Source organism: Pollicipes pollicipes, unplaced genomic scaffold (genome assembly GCF_011947565.3).
Source record: "Pollicipes pollicipes isolate AB1234 unplaced genomic scaffold, Ppol_2.1 Scaffold_1774;HRSCAF=2075_pilon_pilon_pilon, whole genome shotgun sequence".
NCBI lineage: Eukaryota > Metazoa > Arthropoda > Thecostraca > Pollicipedomorpha > Pollicipedidae > Pollicipes > Pollicipes pollicipes.
The window spans coordinates 32095-53244 of record NW_023595992.1 but is presented as its reverse complement, the minus strand read 5'-3'; the positions used below and the strand labels follow the sequence as shown (position 1 = coordinate 53244).

Sequence of the window (21150 nt, the reverse complement as noted above, 5' to 3'; positions counted from 1 at the left end):
AAGAGATCATCTCAAAGACGCATGACTGCGTCTAACACAACACTCACTCCGACGTCCGCATCACTCACGCACTCATGCGTCACTTCGGTGTCGCAGCAGATTGAACGATTCCCTAGGAGTGATGTTTGCTGGCACCCATGGTCTGACTTTGACGTGCCATTGGTCAGCGACCTTACAAGACCCAACTTTGTATATCAAAGACTGGGCGATCAATTGCCAGTAGTCAGGCAAGTTGTGATGCTGCTATGCCGTGCCGTTTGATGGTTGTTTTGGAGAAACCTTCGGGGTCCAAATTAACCTCAAATCGAGCGCGTGTTAACAAGGCGTAGGATCATTACGTTCAACAAGATAACTGCTACCCACTCAGCATGGCTTCTTCATCACCGACACTAGCACTCTGGCTCCATCTTTGTCAAAAAAAGATCGGCTGACATCTGTTTTTATTATGACAAAGCATGAGCCCGTCCCACTTTATCATCATGGACTCCATTAAGTTCTTTTTTTTAATTCGTTGCTGTCAACCCGTTTTGAACCTCCTGGATACGCTAATGAATAATGTTGATATGATGTTGCTATAACGTATCATGATCTTACCATTTGCGTTGGCTACCCGAAATCGGTTGGCAGCGTTACAGCTATGTTGCGTTATGAAAAAACTGGCCAAATTTTGTTTTCCCCCTGTGGCCCCCCATGGGGAATTCTTAAGATCTTCTTTTTCAAATGCAGATTTGGTCAAGAGACATAGAATGTCGATTTTTGTATATAATCTGTCAGTGGTTCCAGCTTTTTCAGCGAGTTCTCACAGGGGATTGGCCCCTCCCTGTCTGAAATAGCATTAACGAGGGGGGGGGCCCGCCCGGAATAAGGTTAGTGCTCAATCGTTATCATCAAATGTTCGTAAATTATACCCAATTGTATGTTAGAATACATCTAAAGTTAGGACCGTAAAAGATTTGCTGTAATATTGTTTGCGCGCAAACTTAACGAACTGAAGCCGTTATTGTAGGGAACAGCGTTGATGACTATAAGGTTTAACATGAAGCGCAGTAATCCGTAATATCGGAGTATCTAAGAAATGCAACAAGGAAAGAAAAAGTATCTTGAATATTAATCTACATTCTCTGCTTGTTCTGTTATGCTTGTTTCCGCTAACAAATGCACGTAAATCTATGACAAACGTCAGTGGCGACTTCGCTTTTCTAACAACGGCCAGTGTGACGCATATGCTATTCAGTGGCTCCTTCGGGAACATGAAAACGTATCTTTGCCTGGTTTTAGGATTTCTTCGGGTTTAGGCATTATAGATTATGTATATGTATATATTGGGTAAACGTACTTGATCTACAGCAGTGATGAAGCACCGGGCTGCAATAGCTGCAAGAGTGATGGATCATCGCCAGCATTCCGTACGTGGGGAATTGAGTGTCTGTGTTCCCCACCTATAACTGAAACACAGTGCCACGAACAGGCGCGGACATAAAAATTTGGTGAAGATATTCGATCTCAAGGGAGCGCCGACAGGAGTAGCCCGGGAGCCCCGACAAAGGTCCTTGTAGGCACTCCCTAGAGAGCAAAAGAGGCAGACATTCGAAATGTGTTCTCCTTGTGCTGTGGGCCTCTCGACATTTTGCTGACACCAGAAGTTCTTGAGTTGGTATCTTTTCAGGTACCTTGTATAGTGTGCTTAAAAGTCCAGGCCCCTCGGATTTATGGTGTGATTCAGTGAGCAATACGACAGAGTGCTGCCTTCGTACTCTTCTTTTCTCCCTTTCTATGGATGTCTAAGGGCCCCTTATTTGTTCAATGACGAGCACAATAAAAGACACGAGTTTTTCTTTGAGTGCGTTCCTGAGCAAAGGCACGAATAAAAGATTTATAGTAACTTGCAGCCAATCCATAAATATTATCCTGTGTAAATACTTGTTGGGTGACAATGTTTCGTTAAATTTTGACTCGTTCAGTTAGACCACAGAAATAAAGACAATATGGCATTGTGGTTACCTCACCAAAGTTGCTGGTCAGCGCATTATTGTGAAACCCTTGAGTGATCCGAATTTCAAAATTTGATGCGCTTTCTCGCCATTTTGTGAAACATATTCTTACACAATTCAGACATGCCTTGGATTCAAATACAGCATGCTGCGATACGGTCGAATATCAGGTAATTTCCTTGGCCAGACAACTATTTTCCGTAGATTACTGATGAGTGCGCCATTTCGGCTGATCCCTTCCTAGAGAAGACGTGACCGTTCCAGAAGGTTTCATCAATTGAGCCCATGGTCACTCATGTCGATCCGGTATTTTACGTCCTGCTGCCGCCCATAAAAGTTGCAGTTAACTCCATGCAGTTGCAATGAAAGCTTCGGCCCAGGCGGCGACCGCGGTGGCTGCGCTCGTAAACCGTGGACAACGACTGAGGCCGCACGGCGGGCGCCTGATCACCCGGCTGCCCCGGTCGGGCCTCCCCGGCACCCGTCCGGCCCGCACCGAGACGGCTGGTGGGTGGCAGAGGGCCAGGGAGACGGGCTGTGGAACCACGGAAGAGAAGGAAGGGAGAGAGACAGGGTTCACGTGGCGTCCGTCTGGTTGGCCTGAGGGAGAAAATGAGAGAGAGAGGGAGAGAGAGAGGAGAGAGAGAGATGATGGAGAGAGAGAGATGAGAGAGATGAGAGTAGAGAGTGAGAGATGAGAGAGAGAGGACGGCGCGAGAGATGAGAGAGAGAGATGGAGCGAAGAGAGAGAGGAGAGAGAGAGATGAGAGAGACGAGATGAGGAGAGAGAGTGAGAGAGAGACGAGAGAGAGAGAGAGAGGGAGGGAGAAGAAAGGGAAGGAGAAGGAAGAAGAAGGAAGCATGAGAACTTCGAGAGCTAGCGCTGCTTGGGTTTCTCCGCAAGCCGTAAGCATTGTCTGAATTTGCTCCAGTGACTTCCCTTACCTAAAACCGTCGACGCCCACAACGAATAAAGCAATCTCAGCGGTCCACTGGAAACTGTAGGTTTCAGCATGAATTGATAATGCCTTGCATTACATCGTATGCACAATACCGCACACGAAAGGGAAGCTCTTGCTAAGGGATGTTGGGCTATTGTCAAGGTGTGACATGACATTCTACATTGTATGACTGCATATTGCCAACCTCATGGTCGGCATTGGCATTTGGTCACATTACACAAATGTTCAGTTTAATGACTTGACGTCGATTTCTTGCCGTGACCTGTTGCTTTTGGCTCTGAATTCCTCGTTCAAGTGTTAGAACTCCTTAGAAGCTCAGGTACGACTAAAAGTAATGAATGGACGGAACCGCCCGGACAGCATACCGTGCAGCACAGCCAGAAACGTGAAATCTCCGCATTTTCAACGCGTAGATTGCGGTGTTCGTAGAAATAGGATATAGCTTAGTGACCAAGCTATGTTTCATGAAACGAAACTATTAACGCAAGCATATTAAAGTCACGCCATGTGTGCATGCGAGGCAGGAAAGTGTGGTTTTCCTTCAGCGGCTAACTCGGAGGTCACTCTTGAAAGCAATACCAGTGAAACAGCTTTAAGGACGTATGCTCATGCGACGCAAACCAAAAGAGATAAGATTTCTTATCCACCTCTTAAAACTAGGTCATGTAGTCAAATTAAATCGGAACTTTTCAGACTCATGTAAAAAGTTAGGAACGTGGCTACGCCAATTTCATCGCTTGCGCTGGAATAATCCAGACAGGAGACGACGATCTAAAGTGAAACGGGGAGCTGTCCGCGCTTCCCTATGCCGCACAACACTTCTGCTGGTCATGATGTTAATATGGACAGCTGCTGCCTCGCTGTGGTTTTGGAAGAAGTTTCGAAGAGCTCAGGCAACACAAATGACTTAATTGCACGTGTCCATCTCGCATGCTCATTCCCGGCGGCTGTTTCTCCGCGAAACAAAAAAAAATCACGCCTCTTCATCTATCCAGCAATTTTTATTTTTGGCTAGAGCCTGCCCTTGGTAACGACGACAGAACGCAGCGCGCGTTCTGCACAGCTGTCGTTGTTACAGTTTCACGGGAACGTGACAGGCCCCTGCTCGTTACGGCGTTAAGTACGGCCTGGGCAGCGCAATATGGCGGTCAGACGGGCCTCTGACCCACTTTGCTGCTCCAGGACAGGACTTGGACGACGAAGCCACTGTTGCCATGCCGAGGAAATGGGGGCTGAACTGCGCGCACACTGGCGTGAAGGGTGGTGATCACCGATAAGTTAGGACGTAGATGCCTTTTCTTGCTTTGTCCTTTGTAGATTGGAGCTGGGCACGGGGAGAGCACCCACTCGTGCCTAGTAAGCGTGCCTCTGGTGCCGCCACGGGAGCACATTATGCCCCCTTACGCTTACGTAATCCGCTCAACAGAAGACGAGGATTGCATAATGAAGCGCTAGGAATTAACTAAATTGCATAGTAGCTGGCACCAGTAAACCTAATATGTGTCATCCCGACTCGGTGAACGCAGTACGTTCTTACATTCCTGAAGCCCATGACCCCATCCCGAGTTCACCAAGTGACATCCAAGTTTGTCATCTGGGTGGGGTTCATAACGCTATCCCTGAACGTGGATTGCCTGAAACTGACTCAGAGCCTGTGACAAGGCGGCCGTGGCCCGCTCCAAGCATCAGGGTCAGAGACCCCGCTCCGAACGTCATGTCACTGCCGGAAGCGTGTCTCGGCGGACGGTGGCGGACCGAGCTGTCCCATCGCCCGCCGCAGTTCGGCGTCCGTGGCCGGCTGGCCCGAGCTGTCTCTCTTCCGGCCGTGGCCGGCCAGCCCGAGCTGTCTCGCTTCCGGCCGTGGTCGGCTGACCCGAGCTGTCTCGCTGCCGGCCATGGTCGGCCGACCCGAGCTGTCTCGCTGCCGGCCGTGGTCGGCCGACCCGAGCTGTCTCGCTTCCGGCCGTGGTCGGCTGACCCGAGCTGTCTCGCTGCCCGCCGTGGCCGGCCAGCCCGAGCTGTCTCGCTGCCGGCCATGGTCGGCCGACCCGAGGCTTCCGGCCGTGGCCGGCCGACCCGAGCTGTCTCGCTGCCCGCCGTGGCCAGCCGACCCGAGCTGTCTCGCTGCCCGCCGTGGCCAGCCGACCCGAGCTGTCTCGCTGCCCGCCGTGGCCGGCCGACCCGAGCTGTCTCGCTGCCCGCCGTGGCCAGCCGACCCGAGCTGTCTCGCTGCCCGCCGTGGCCAGCCGACCCGAGCTGTCTCGCTGCCCGCCGTGGCCAGCCAGCCCGAGCTGTCTCGCCGCCCGCCGCGGTCGGCCGGCCCGATCGGCGGCTATTTCGGGCCGAACCGGCGGCCATTGCGGCGCAGCCAGTGTCTCTGTATCACCTGTGCTCCCCGGGGAGTTCATCTGACCGGAACTGGCCGGCCCCAGCCGCCTGTCCGGCCACAGCGGCGCAGGGGCGCGCCCAGCGAGCGAGGAAGGGGAGGGATCTAAGACGTCCGTCCACACTGGGTCTTGCCGACCGGCCATGCGGATCCGGACACCTCGTCCATTTGCTGTGATACGGAGTGTGACCGGCGATTGCGGAGCAGAGAAGGGGAGTGGGTTCCTCAGCTGGATGGTTGTGGTTCATGGTGGTAACTCCGATCGGCCGGTGTGTCGGCGAATGCCACTCGGACAGGGTTTTAATACGCCACATTTTGTCACTAATGAATAATTTTGACAAAGTTTCTCGGGCAGAATGTATTATGACGGCAATAATGGGAGGTCATCATGCGCGTCACGGGATGGCCATTGATTCAACACAATGGTCAGAGAAGGGCGTGGCGTCCCTTTTACAGGCGCCCGCCAGGACACTGGATTAATGGTACTGGACCGACAGCCTTTCGAGACGCGACGAGTCACGCAGAGAATAATCCGTGCCTACTGCTTGCCGCCATTGCACTGCGATCGTGGGATGACCTGATCGGCATGCTGCCATGCCGACTCGTGGCTCATCAGCTGGTATTAAAGGCCTTCTTTAATGCCAATGTGGTTGTTGCCAACAACGCTGGTTGTTGGCAGGGCGACATCTCACGCTGCAAGCAAACGACATTAATGCTACGAGATTCTGGCTAAGCGAGGACAGCAATCATTGAGAGACTTCATGAACATGCTAGTTATTTAAAGCAATGTTCACAGCTGCAATCGTGAAAAGTAACGGCGCCAATCTCTGGTATTCGCCGTTTAGGTCGAGTTTTTAATTTTCATTTTCTAATGGTGCTTGTTTTACAGGGACCTGTCAAGTTTACGGAAAATGAACGAAGAGGCTTTGTCGTTCTCAAGCAATTTCGAGGTAAGTTATGTGATAGCGGACCACTGCAAAACACCGTATGAATATTTAATGCTGCTCAAATACTTATGACGCTTCTTTCACCTCCCAAAACCGTACCTCACCTGAGTAACATGTTGCGTATTCAGAACAGCGAGGACTGGATTGTAAAATGGCTGAAGCTTATGCGCGTATTTCAAGGAGATGCAGTCGTGGACGCGACTCTGCACTAGTTTGATGTGCGACAGAATGGATGCGCGCCGTACGTTGTTAAAGGGAGTGTTCCACATTTATAAGGGGGTTGGAACTAAAATAGTCATCTTGAAGACCTTTTAGCGCTGTTTACAATCCTGCTCTTCTCAAGACCAAGACATAAGGCCTACTAAAGGTGTATCGGGGAGAGTATTTCAAAGTCACTTTGGCATCCATGACGTCATAATAACGTCATTTTAACCCAGCCATGTCGCACGCCATTCGGCGATCAAGGCTAAGAAAAATATAGCTGTCGAGGCGTTCTATATCTGGCGTTCGTGAGCACCATTTTCAGATATAACGGTCGCTAATTGGCGCTCAATGAGTGCTGTGCAAGATATCATAACGTGATCGAACCGCGACGTATCGAGGAGCATATTCACTAAACAAGAAAACTGTGCCGTCTAGAGCAGTCTTTTCCGCTTAAAAAGTACACCAATATTTACAAGTAACTTGTTTCACCATTTATTCCGCTTGCTTCAATATCCTCAAATCTAAAACATTCCGTTTAGGCCGAAAGACAGCGCACTGATGCCGTCATTTCCACTCCCTCCTTGACATCATCATCTGACCTGCATAGTGTCCACCCCTCCCCGAGACCCAAAAACCGCGTCCGACGCCGCCGGCTGACGGCGTCCCAGCGCGTGCTGCCGTGGCCGCATCAGCGTCGGACAACGTGTCTGGACGCTGCGGCCGTGGCGGCACGTCAATCAGCGCCGTCGACGGACGCGGCGGCCGGTCCAGCGTAACGAGGCGGCGTGGGCACGCGTCATGACGCGCCGCCTTGTCAGACGCGCCCGCTCGATACGCGGCGCCGGTGCTTGCCGCTAATGACTGGATCAACTGGAGACAAATGGCGCGCCGTCGGCCGCACCGCCCCCCCCCCCCCCCCCCCCCCCCACCCGCCCCCGCCCCCGACGCCGCACCTTGACCGATGATTGGCACTGCGCAGAGAACGAAGGCAAACGGCGAAGGTGCCGGCTTAAAGCGCGCTATAGTCACGCGGCCAAGCGCGGCTCGGATAATACGTTGAGCGGAGGACCATCAGCCGTGTCCGACCACAAGGCAATGCTGAGCATGGTGTCGACAGCATCGCCCGGCGACCAGGTTCGAGGTAGCACATTCATGGACGCGAATCGTTGGGAGTTATCCTACTTGTGGCTGATTGCGGCGGAGCATTGGACGGGTCTGAGCTGATACGGATATTTGGGCGAGAGTCAACTGACAATGTCGCGGCATTATTGCAACGACAACAACTCCTAGCGACAGCAGTGCCAGGACATTAGTAATACGCAACAAAACTTTACTGCAAAAACTTATACAGACCATTACTTTTACTGCAACGCCTAATGCACGACATGAGTGCTACACGAATAAATGCAAGCCTCAAAAACGCATGCCAAAAATTTCAAAAACACATACCAGTCACCACGTTTAGCGTAAGAACTTACACAGTATTCATGCGCGGCGTTACTTCTTCTCCAACGAGCTATATGTCCCCTGAGTGCTGCACAACAAAACTTGAAAAGTAACGAAAAATTGTATAAAACATATGTTTGTCATTAAGCCGATTGTTAAACCTATACAGCACCTACAGGTCAATAATATCACTTCTCCGGCCGACAACTATATGGGACATTTATGCAATACGATGCAGGCCATAATCCACAACTTATAATGTGAGAAGTCACCGTCATTACTCCAACCCATAGGTAAGGTTCACCAACACCCCGCAGGGAACGAACGCCTGGGAACACTTAGCCGGGCGAAATCGGACTGCAGGTGCCCACTCCATGGCGCTGCTGCACTTTTGGTGCTGCAGATGTTGCGGTCTACAGACTCGTAACGTCAATACTGCTGCCTGCGCCAGAATGCATCAAACATGGCGTTGCCCCGCATGTGACACACGCTGCTATCACAGATGAGGGGTGGATGGGGTCTGAATGCGGAACTACGCCCTTGCACCGGCCTGGTATCCACTGAAATGCCACATGACTTCTACTACAATGACTTATGTAAGGCTCTAGTGTGACACGACAAAACTAATGCTTTAAAAAGTTATGCCCGTCATTGAGATTCTGCTACCCAAGCTACAGCCTTTGCTTATACGCCAAGCGCGATTAATTGAAGACGAAATCGTGCAACATAATGAATGAAGAACTTTTCGATCACCACCACGAACATTGCGCTGCAGTAATGCCAGGCGGGGATTCCCTCCTAACCTGTGAATTACTCCGACACCCCTGATAGGTGTCGATGCACTTTTGAAGGTTCTGAAGGTTAGAAATAATCAGTGCAAGAAACGTAAATAGCCAATAACTTCACATGAAATGGTTACTTATCTCGACTCGTTTGTTTAGCTCAGACAACCAGCACACATAGTTCACATAGTTCTGAAGCAGCGCAGCAACGGCAGAACTATCTTCAGCTTTGTCATGAACTAGTGATTTTTATCTATCATTTTTACTGCTTAAAGACATTGAAAAACACAAAAAATAGATCGCACGTTTAACCATCTTTTCATGGCCTGAGACTAGGAAACATTTGCGTCTCAGGAAAGCATCGTCGGCATCTCAATGTGCAAACAGTAATGCACAAAAAACTTCCCAACTCGGCATTACGGATCAAAATGCAGCCAGCGAACCACCCATACGGCTCCTACCACTCTTCTTCCCAGCGGTACGAGATACCAACGGCCTTAACGTACCCCCCCCCCCCCCCCCCCCCTCCTCCGTGGTGTTCTTCTCTATTCAGCGGCATTGAACGGGCTGTTGACGCGCCTTCCTCGGCAGACAACGCCACGGCCGTCATCGGCGTGCACGACCTGATCCATCTGCGCCAGCTGACGCCGGAGGACGACAGCCGGATCGAGCCCATCTGGTGGCCTTCGGGCCACGCGCCTGTCGACCAGACCATCACCATCATCGAGAAGGCGCGCGTCAACGTACAGATCTACGCAGCGCTGGTGGTAGCGGCGTCAGTCGGCATCGTCATGGCCGTCATCTTCCTCAGCATCAACGTCAGGTTCAGGAACCAAAGGTCAGTCGTGTCAGGTGCAGGCGACGTCAGGCGGGGCGTCGGGAGGGGAGAGCATGGTGTGATGAAGAATGGGTGGGGACTGGTATGTTTTGTGCTGAGTAAGCAGGAGGCGCCGAGGCTACGTAAATGGAACTGATCTGCCGCACAAGTTTCTGACTTTTCCTAAAGCGAGCGAAAAAATCTGATTTCCTGAGGAAGGTTACAAACCCAACCCTAAAAAAAACAAAGATAAAATGTTTCACGTTTCCAATCAGACTTCACTAGCAGCGGCATGGACTAAGCCCCTACAACAATAAAAGCGCCGCTTTGTGCCGCCATGGTCTGCCCGTGTTAAGGTGTACACTTTGCAGCATTACTGCAAGGTGAAGACTCAGCTCTCCGCGTACGGAATGACACGGATCGAATTGAGAGAGAACACCGCAATCTTCTGCATATCAAACAACAAGCAATGATGTATCGGTATGCCCAATTCCTTCAAGCCGCGCCCATAATTTACCTCGAGAGTATGTCGCAGAGCGATGTTAGAAGTCATCGCACAGCTCGTGAGCTGGCGGCATGCGAAGTCAGACAGAGATCGTACAGCTCGTGAGCTGGCGGCGTGCGAAGTCAGACAGAGATCGCATAGCTCGTGAGCTGGCGGCGTGCGAAGTCAGACAGAGATCGCATAGCTCGTGAGCTGGCGGCGTGCGAAGTCAAACAGAGATCGCACAGCTCGTGAGCTTGCGGCGTGCGAAGTCAAACAGAGATCGCACAGCTCGTGAGCTGGCGGCGTGCGAAGTCCGACAGAGATCGCATAGCTCGTGATCTAACGGTGCGAGAAGTTAAACTGTAGTCACATAGGTCGTGAGGTAGTGGTGGTTAATGGGAGCTGGCTGCACGCACCTCTACTTTAAAGCAGGCTTGCAGAGTAGTCGTATTATGCCACACTAATAATGTCTTGAGGTGTTATCGCAGCCGTCAGCATTTTACGCCGACAACGCATAGGGAGTCCATCACTATGAAGGCGCGCTGGAGCCACGAAATCGACACGACAAACACCACCGCACCATTTCACCTTGGATCGCCGGGCGGTTATGTTCAGCGACGGGCGTATGTGGCGCGCGTTGACCTTTGCGGCGGACACGCCTAGGGCGCAAGTTCGGCAGTTCTGGCGCGCTGGCGGCCAAATGGGACTCGGTCGTTAATTAGCGGGAGCTCGTGTCGCGCTTGTGTCGGCCAGACGGGACGGTCCCTTAGGAGCTGCTGGAAAACAGAGGATCGACGTGAGCCGGCCCGGGCAGCGTGCGAAGCGGAGGGTCCGAGAGGGAGATTTCCACTGGGCTTCTGCCAAGGTCGGCTGGACGCAGGGTGTCGTGACCAGTGCGGATTTGGGAGTTTTGCCTCCCAAAATGATAGCCTCAACTGACACTGGGTCACATTTAAGCCAAACCCTGGATCACATGTAGGATGTGGTTTGAACTTCTAAGCCCGAAAAAACTTTTGTAGGCACCGTTTGGTATTGATTAAAACCGTGAACGCGAGGGTCTTGTCCATGCATGTTGTGAGGGACATGCGTAGGAATGTCGCTTTGTATACTTTCGGAGGGGGGGGGGGCTGAGCATTCAGTGCGGACCTGAGCTCTCCCAATGTTTTTTTGACCGCCACCCCCGTACCTCAATGCGTACACCACAGTTTTCCTACTTTTATCATCCTAAAACAACCCAATTGTCAGCCTCAGCAGGGATACACTTGAGTACGGTGAGTATCGCCCAGCCACTTATCATGCAGCACACACCAGCCGGCAGCTCTGCATAATCTATGGCATACTATTCATAACTGACTCACTGTGTCGTAAATGAGTCATGATATGAGTGATAACGTGTAAACTGAGTCATAACGTAAATGGGCACAGACCAAGGATATATCGGTCTGACCTTGATGCAGGTGAACGAAACACGATTCCCAATCTTTTACTAACGGAGGTGTGCACGAGTAGCACGATACTTGTATATTTACAGCGTGCAACATTTTATACTTTGATTAACATAGTTAACATTTTGAAGATCATTCAGTGCAGTCAGCAGTCATGACATTTCTAAAACTTAAAACCTTCTTGCTTCAAGCCTGACACCCACAACACAAATTCAATAGCATAAGAAATGCGCTTTCACCGAATATGTAAAAGTAAGCGAACAATACAAAACCACAACGAAATATACAAGAACACCATAGGAAGAGCCAAAACATGAGCACAACGCTATTCGGGTTCAGCAAACGCGCATCAGCAAACACCACACATCTCGGTAAGCTTAGAGGGGGTGTTCCACATTTATTTGGGGTTTTGAAGTGAAATAGCTGCCTTGAAGACTTTTTGGTGCTGTTTTTAATTCTGCCTTTTTAAAGGGCTAACCCTCTCCAGTCACTGAACAACACGCCGGCGAAATAGGGAAAGGTATATCGGAGAGGGTATTTTAACGTCACCTTGGCATTCATGACGCCAAGATAAGGTCATTCAAATCCTGACATTCCATAAGCCATGCGGCGATCAAGGACAAATAGAAAATTGTCGAGGTGTTCATAGTTGGCGTTTATGAGTGCGATTTCCAGATCTAACGGCCATCAATTGGCTCTGAATCAATGTTATGCAAGGAACGATTACGTAATCAAACCATGAACATTGAGGAATATAGTTACTAAACAGAGAACTGTGCTGTCTAGAGGACTCTATTCCACTTGAAAGTGTACCAATGGTTATAAGTGAGCTTGTTTCGTCATATCTCATGCTTGCTTCAGTATCTTCTCCTGCGAAATATTCTCTTTGAGTAATAGAAGTGAGTCAGCCCATCTGCTACAGTGGCAATTATGACGGCCAGTCTTGCAGCCACTCTGACGTCATAAGAACGTTTCATAACGTAACTAAGCGATGATTTATTGGGGACATATTTACTTAATAGTGAAATTGTTTTTGCATAGAGCGGTCTTTAACTCTTGAGGTAAACTAACAGTTACAAGTCGGCTTATGTCGTCATACATGGTGTTCCAATATATCATGTTTCCCTTTCAAATGTGGAACACCCCTATATCGCCGCAGCCTCACCAAAGATGCCGTTATATCAGCACTGCCAACCTTTGGTATAGCTTCCCTAGTCTGGTCTTAACCTCCGATTCTGGTATACATGAAGCATGCTTCAATGCCTACTAGGAAAAATTTGGATTGCGCGGTGTGTATTGACCTGCTTGATTGTGGATACGAATTCGCTACCGACCCGACAACCTGTTTAGTATATGGTTCTGTGTATTGTGCCTATTTTGTATGTTTCATGGCGTTAATGGATTTGACGAAGCGTTAGGAGATAGCGATATAGGTGCAATCGCACATAGCTCTTTGAATGATGGTGGCCAATTAACCGGAGCCTGGAGCACTTTGGCAAGGAAGAGTCAAACGGCCAATATGCTGTCATCTCCACCGACACACACGCGCGCGCGCGCACGTACGCACGCACGCACGCACGCACACACGCATGCATGCACGCAATCACACCTGCATGCACGCACACACGCATCTGCGCACGCACACACACACACGCTCGCACGTACAATGCATGTATTGTGTTGCTAATTCATGCTTTGTTCATTGTTCAGTGGCCTCCGTCGATGTTTTATCGACTCGGAAAAAAGACCGCTAGCCTCTCCAAGAAGCGTCATTTATAGGTACGCATTTGCAGAGACAAAGACAGTTTTGCCCTAGATATGCACCTTTGTAACTGGAACAACGTTGCATTTGGGCCACAGCCGGCAGCAAGGATGCCTGGTAGTGGATTTCTGGGCTTCTGGGCTTCTGCCATTTAACCAACCTCACCATTTTGGCGGAATGCCCGTGATTTTCAGCGAGACATTTTTCACTTAAACTCCAGGCGGCTCTGCATCTTGCACGCTCCATTAAGCGAGTAATACGTTCCCCGAAATTATGATATTTTACTGTCCGTTTATCGCGGAGCCGTTTATCTTTGCGTGGAACTGTCGATTCTTCTGCGAGGCTAAGTTATGCTGGGCGATTGATCTTCAGTCCTCTCCGAGGCAAACACCTCCGCCTCTGTTTACCATCTGCGCGTCGCTACTGAACCCGTTTACCCGCAAGTCTCCGCAGTGGGACCGTGACGTCAGCCGGGCGCCGCCGCCCACTGGCAGGCTGCCGTCCGGCGGCGGCCACGCGGTGCTGGCGAACACGCAGCGGGCGCCGCGGCCAATGGCCGTGACGGTCGCGGCCCATTGCTCGGACGCGACGATGGGCGCCGCGGCCGCGCGCCGCCCGCCGCGCTCCGGCAGCGCGCGACGGTGACTGGATCGAGTCGCCGGCTGCCAGCGAGTCGGGCCGGCGAGCCGTGGGGCCTGAAGTCACGATCTGGGCGGTCGCGCTGACGGCGCCGAACCGGCGAGAGCTCGGTGTGGCCGGACGGGCTGCTCGACAGGCGACGCGAGAGGCTAGTATAGATAATTTACGTAGGCTTCTTTTTATAAGCCAAGGGAACTGTTTTCCACTCGTGAGATATTGGATGAGCATTCGTCTCATCGGTCCCCAGATGTGAGACATTGGATGAGCCTCGTCCCGTCTTATCCGTCCTCAGTTACGACACATTGGATGAGCCTCGTCTCGTCTCAGCCGTCCTCAGATTCGACACACTCTATGAGACTCGTCTCGTCTTATCTGTCCTCAGATTCGAGACATCGGATGAGCCTCGTCTCGTCTTATCCGTCCTCAGACGTGCGCTCGGGGCATACTCACAATGAACTCGCGGTTGAACAAGATACAGCGCTTCATACTAGACGTGCCGTTTTCTGGAAGTTTTTGTCCAAAGTCGAGTCTGAAGTCCAAGGACAGACCAGCTCTCCGTCCTAGAAGTGTCCAAAAATTCAGTTTGTCCCAAAATTTTGGAGAAATTTAAAGATATGGAATAGCTCCTACCTACAAGTAATAACCCCATCCACCGCTCGTGTTGCAGCATCCCCTTACTCGAATTGAATGAAAAGAAAGAAAATTATCGCAGGTAAGTAGCGTGTACCGCATGCTTTCGTAAAACAGTCACAATTCATAATTTACGCCGATGTCCGCTAAACTTGCCCATCGCTTAGCTCGATGATGACAGCTTAGTCGGATGGTGAGTGGGAATGGAAACTAATTGTAGCTAGGTAAGTAAGTGGTGGGTATCCCAGGCTCTACTGAAGACGTAATGTTGATTCTTTTCGTATTGATGGTCTTCATCGTAGAAACGTCGCATCTCTTGTTTCAAAATGTATCATTTTCTTGTGTGCTCTATCATCGACTTATTGGCGTTCCCAGAATCCATTCTTTTTTTAAAGACCAGTTTTAAATAGGATGAGATGCATACCAACTTGCGACCCGGCAAAATGGCGCTGGCTGTCGAAAAACTCCAAAGATTCTTCCCTTTGCCCATCCAATCCCTAATGGGACTTTGAACGTTTCTGACCTTCCAAAAATCTGGAATCCAATCGTCACCTCTACTTCGTACGCACCATCTTGGTCGCGATCGAATCCAGGGCATCGGCTAGGACCAATCATGGCACGCACGGTGTCACTACTCTAACACGGCGGCGCATTTAATGGCGTATGCCAGCTTTCACGTATGGTTTCGCCCGGCATACAGGCAGAGGTAATTTGCCACTCGACCGGCAGTCCTGTTGCGTCGAGGGCTAACAGACTTTAAAGCATGGCAAATGTAGTGCGAACTGAAGCGGGGTGTGTGTGGAGCGGGCGTATGCTCCAGATGAGGTCATGCGCACTTACCAGGTCGACGTCGCAGACGTCCGTTGTGCCAAAAGTTGCATTTACCACCGTTTCCTTTCTTAAACTGTTCGTTAACCCGGCAGTCACCGGGGGAGGGTCAAATTTCCCCCCTCTGGCCAATATTCGTGATATTTCAAACATGCATTAAGACGTTGTGCCAAATTGTTAGTAGTTGTCATTTGATGAGCTTTACGCCTTGTGCCAAAATAACAAAAATGAGATCATATTTGGCGAAGCGTGAGTGACGACAGAGTAACGTCATTTTCACCTCTTTTTCATAAAAGGCATAGCCGTACACAAATTGACACAGAGGCCGAACGAAAGAACATATTTGATATATATATATATATATATATATATATATATATATATATATATATATATATATTATATATATATATATCAAGGAGAAATGTGAGCCACCTATTTCATGACTCATATGTCCTATTGTTGTGCAGGTTCAATATTGCACACTAAAATATTTAGACCTAAGATAGCAAACGTATTGATAAAAAGTGTCAAGCTGCCGATGTTGGCTGCCAAAAAGGAAGGCATGCTGCCCGTGTGTCAAGTATGTCGGTGAGCGACACGGTATCAGTGTCCACATGTATGCGCCCTGTGCAAGCGACTCCGCCTGGCCGTCAGTGCGTGGCACTTGATGTGTCATTTAAGATGTGTCGCAGGTAGTTGACTTTAGTTTGGTACATTTTGTGTGGTTGGGGCGAAGCGTGTAATTATATGTACACATCTGCGTATACAGGGGTCATATCTGCTTAAAGACGATTCATTGAAAAGCAACAGCTCTTGCTCACGTGTCTGATTTTCATAATGGCGGATAAGCTTTCCCACTTCGCGTTTAGATGACATGACATACAATGTAAAATTCAAGATATGTGAAAACATAACTAGAAAATTAGATCGGTCAAATCTGCTGAGATTGTTCAAATATGAAATGCGCTTTGAATGATGTGCGTTGTGGGAGCGGTCAGAGATTCCAAAGTAGCATTTTAAGAACATGACGTTGACCTGTGACCTTGATCACAATTTCAACTTAAGTTTGCTGTGTGGTCTGAGAGTGTACGCCACAGCGCTATCGATCACTTTTTCATTTTTTTAATTCAGCCCGGCCGTTACTGAGATAAGCACAGGGTCAGATCTGCCCCTCCCCCCCTCCTCTGGTCAGCGGTGTGCCGCTGAGGAGCCCGGCCAGTGCCGAGTGAAATGTCCCTCCGCCCGAAACCAGCTCCAGTGGTACACAATAGCAGGAGCGTAGCAATCGATACCACGTCTTTGCGTTATTGACTTCAAGGGAGCGTATCGGCTTTTGCACTGAAAAAGCCCTACTGAAGATCACTCGGTGCGGTTTACAGTCTTGCTCTTCTTAAGACTCAAACCGCTCTAGGTTCTGAGCTACACGCCCTCAAAGACGTGCAGAATATTTCGGAGAATTTTTTTTAAGGCCACTCAGGCATCTACGACGCCATAATAATGGCATTCAAAAGCTGTCATTCCAGTAGTCATGCGGTGATGAAGACAAAAAACGAACAATTGTCGAGTCGTTCATATTTGTCGTTTGCGAGTACGATTTCCAGATATAACGGCTGTCAGCTGGCCTCTCATTATTAATGTTGCGCCAAGTGCGATGACGTTATCAAGTAATGACGTGTTGAGGAACGTCTGTACTAAACAGAGAAATAATGTTTTCTAGAGCAGTCATTTCCACTTAGAAGAATATGAATGGTTTTAAGTGAGCTTATCTCATCATATTTGACGCATCATATCTGAAAGCCTCAGTATCTTTAAATATGGAACATACCCTTTAAGCCACATTGTCAACTAGTACGCAGTTCCCAAGGCGGTAGTGCTTTCACCAATTGGTCCGTCATGATTGCCCTCCTGATAGCAGCCACATCGTTCGCGCTGCACAACAGCCAATCAAACAACACCGTCGTCATTGCCCTGGCTGCGTCACAACTACTGACTGACACTGCTCCTGCCTGTATTGCAGGTACATCAAGATGTCGTCGCCCTACCTCAACAACCTGATCATCATCGGCTGCATCCTGACGTACACGTCGGTGATCCTGCTCGGTCTGGACTCGAGCCTGACCTCGGAGGAAGCCTTCCCGGTGCTGTGCGCGGCCAAGACCTGGGTCCTGATGGCCGGCTTCACGCTGGCGTTCGGCTCCATGTTCTCCAAGACGTGGCGCGTGCACTCCATCTTCACCGACGTCAAGCTCAACAAAAAGGTACGTCATGCTGAACGAAGGTGAAAAAACGTAAGCAAAATGTGATGACGTGGATGTGCACCCGTGGCAAATTGCTGGTGTCTCGTTTACTTCACGGCCGCCGTGCGTTACACAGACGTACCCGCCCATGGCAGCGACATATTCGTTCTCGAAGTGCGGCGTCAGAACCGCGCTGGTCACTATCCTCTGCCACCTACGCCTACTTTAGTCACCCCCGCCCCCTCCCTCCTCCCACATAGGGAGGCTCGTTCTGGTCACCAGCCCCTGCTGCCGCGGAGGCTCGTTCTGGTCACCAGCCCCTACCGCCGGGAGGCTCGTTCTGGTCACCAGCCCCTACCGCCGGGAGGCTTGTTCTGGTCACCAGCTCCTGCTGCCGCGGGGGCCTCTGATTGGCTATCATGGCGTGATGGTTCGGGCGGATGGCTCCGTCACCGAGTCGTGATAGGTCATTCGGGCGGCGGCCGGTCAGACAGTGCCGCTTCAACAGGATGCGTGCGATCACCGTTCGTCATCTGGTATTTCCCGTCGCTGTGCTAAACGGCCTGGCCCGGGCCATCCCGCTATAAATCGCTTCTGCCAGTTCCGAAATAGCTGTGCTGAAAGGCCATACTCTGTCGCGCCTCGGGACAGCGTCAACTTTATGCGCCCCGCAGCCTCGCGTCGCATAATTAGAACCGGACCGGGCCCGGTTCGTGTCATGAATTGGGCCGGACCGGCCTCGCGTCATGAATTAGACCGTGCCGGCCTCGCGTCATGAACCGGACCGAGCTCGCGTCATGAATTGAACCGGGCCGGCCTCGCGTCATGAATTGGACCGGGCCAGGTTCGTGTCATGAATTGGACCAGGCCGAGCTCGTGTCATGAATTGAACCGGACCGAGTTCGTGTCATGAATTGGACCGGACCGGCCTTGCGCCATGAATTAGACCGGGCCGGCCTCGCGTCATGAACCGGACCGAGCTCACGTCATGAACTGAACCGGGCCGGCCTTGCGTCATGAATTGGACCGGGCCCGGTTCGTGTCATGAATTGAACCGGACTGAGCTCGTGTCGTGAATTAGACCGGACCGGCCCCGCGTCATGAATTATACCGGGCCGGCCTCGCGTCATGAACCGGACCGAGCTCGCGTCATGAACTGAACTGGGCCGGCCACGCGTCATGAATTGGACCGGCCCGGCCTCGCATCCTAAATTGGACCGGGCCGGCCTCGCGTCGTGAATTGAACCGGGCCGGCCCCGCGTCATAAATTGGATCGGGCCGGGCCCGTGTCATGAATCAGTCCGAAAACTTTATGCCGCCTGAGTGTCTCTCTCCCCCTTCGGCGTAGGTGATCAAGGACTATCAGCTGTACATCGTGGTCGGCGTACTTCTCTCCATCGACATTGCCATCATGACGACGTGGCAGATCTTGGACCCGTTCTATCGGGAAACCAAGCAACTGGAGCAGTATGTAAGTACGCAAAAAGCTGGGAGCGTGATGGTCACTACGCTCAACATCAGTCGTGTTTTCAAGGTGCGTCCGGTGCTCATGTGCGCTAGCGCTTCTTTATTGCTCACGCAGTCGTGTGTCGGACGCGAGGTGCTCGGCGATGTCGCCTCGTTGCGATCCCGAATGGCTTCGCGTGGGAGAAACATTCAGCGCGCGTTGGCAGACAAGAAGCGAAAGTCTTTCATCGATGCCTCTGAAAGCTGGGATCTCGGAACGGGCCCGGTTTTATTCAAGCGTGCTGCTCGACGAGCGCGGAGTGTCCGCCGCCGCCGGCGCTGCTCTCGCCGAAACAAAGAGCTCTCGCGCCGCCCTATCAAACCGCATCAAATGACACGTGAACGGCCGCGCAAATGCCCTCAGGGCGTGCGACGTGCTCCGACGAAACGGCTGCCGGGGTCGGGTGGGGGTGCGCGGGATACCCGCCGTCGCCTAGCAACAGGCGCACGGCATAGCTCGGGTCAGAGGTCAGACGGCGCCCGGAGCTCCACGGCGCCTCGGGCGACGTACCGGCCGGTCAGTTTCTGTGCCAAGCCCCCCTTGGCTGTTTTTCTGCGGGCGAGTGGGCGTCCCGGCTCGGGCGAGAAAGAGAGCTGTTTGTGTCTGCGGCGGTGAGAGACGCGCAGAGGACAGCCCGGTGTGACGCCCGTCAAGCCGACGCTGCGCCGAAATCGGCGACGGGCCGCCTTCCCCCACCGATCCCCGCGTGCGCTGACGTTGGCCGAGTGAAGCTGACAGTGTTTCTTTCCTTTCAGCCCCACCCGCAGAATGATGACGCTGTCGTCATCCCAGAGAATGAGTACTGCAAGTCCAACAAGATGACGGTCTTTGTGGGCTGCATTTACGCTTACAAGGGTTTGCTCATGGTGAGTGTCATATGAGGCAGGTGGTGTACGAATGCTTGATTGGGCTTTACTAAGAGAACTGTCAGGGAAGCGTGGGCTAAGTTTTTGCCCTTCGTCCTAGTATTGGTTTTAAAAGCTTATGTTAATGTGGCTCTCATGTTTGGGTCGGCTTCGGGTCGATGGCTAATCCTACTAGGATTCATCCTGATCAAATAGCTCTTGGACTCTGAGTTTGACCGATCAGGTTGAAAAACGGTCCAGCGCATTCATTTTCGGGCTTTGAACAAAGTTGACCTTTATAAATATTACACCAGGAGTCATGCTAGGACTCATAAGAGCAAGTGAAGACAATCCACAAAACAAGAGGACAAATACAAACATCCGAGCTAAGGGAATGTCTTTGGCACCTCTAGATCACTCACTTTGTCTTATAAACAAATCGCAAATTGTTCGTACAAGGTTTTGCGCAAAATTGGTCAGACGCAAATTGGAGTAACTTTGATTCTGATTCAGTAAACCAATGGGTTGTGCGTGTAAAAAACGCTTCAGCTGAAAGGGGTTCCTGTGAGCGACGGAAAATGTCAGCAGCTCACACGATAAAAGTAAAAGCTCGGCAAGACATCAGGTAATGTCAGGTCAAACTAGTGTGCGTTCATAAGCGGCAATTAATTACGAGCGAAGCCGCCTTAATGACAAGCGAGCGAGCGAAAATGTCGTGGCTTCAACGCCACGGCCCAGCCGGCCAGTTACGGCCCTGGCGGGCTGATGTCTGCGACCGCCGATGGTGCCGCCGGGAAGCGTTTAGTACCAAGGAACACCGTGCTTGAAAAGTTTGATAGGTCATTCCGCAGACCAGATATGGGAGCGGCGGGAGGCTTTCGCATGCTCTCGAGACATTAAAATGTCAGCTGCTTGATCGTGCGATGCATTTCTGCAGTGGCAATACCAGTGGTATTGCACTTTCCTGTACAGACAACATTGGAACTATCAAGTTCCCAAATTGCAGAAAAAAGTGTGAATAACACTGGGTCGGAGCGGGACCCCGTACTGACCGAAGAACAAACGGGCGGTCTCATTGGAGGGAGACTTATACCCCAATCAGAAGTGTGGTCGGCTTCCAACCGGGATAGCTCGGTTCGATTTCCGGTTGGCGTTATGACCCGTGGTCTCCTATAAGATCGCCACAGTCGAAAACGTTCCTTAAGGGTTACGTTAAGACCCATGCTAAGCAA

General features: G+C 51.1%; 1 protein-coding gene across 1 annotated transcript in view; it reads left to right on the top strand.

Moving 5' to 3' along the window:
- LOC119095750 (gamma-aminobutyric acid type B receptor subunit 2) overlaps positions 1 to 21150 on the top strand; it is a gene marked incomplete at its 3' end in the record, with an annotated part of 57583 nt that overhangs the window by 11061 nt on the left and 25372 nt on the right. Inside the window, 5 exon segments of the mRNA XM_037218609.1 lie at positions 6229 to 6289; positions 9310 to 9556; positions 17347 to 17587; positions 18915 to 19037; positions 19829 to 19939. Coding sequence (XP_037074504.1) covers positions 6229 to 6289; positions 9310 to 9556; positions 17347 to 17587; positions 18915 to 19037; positions 19829 to 19939 — 783 coding nt within the window.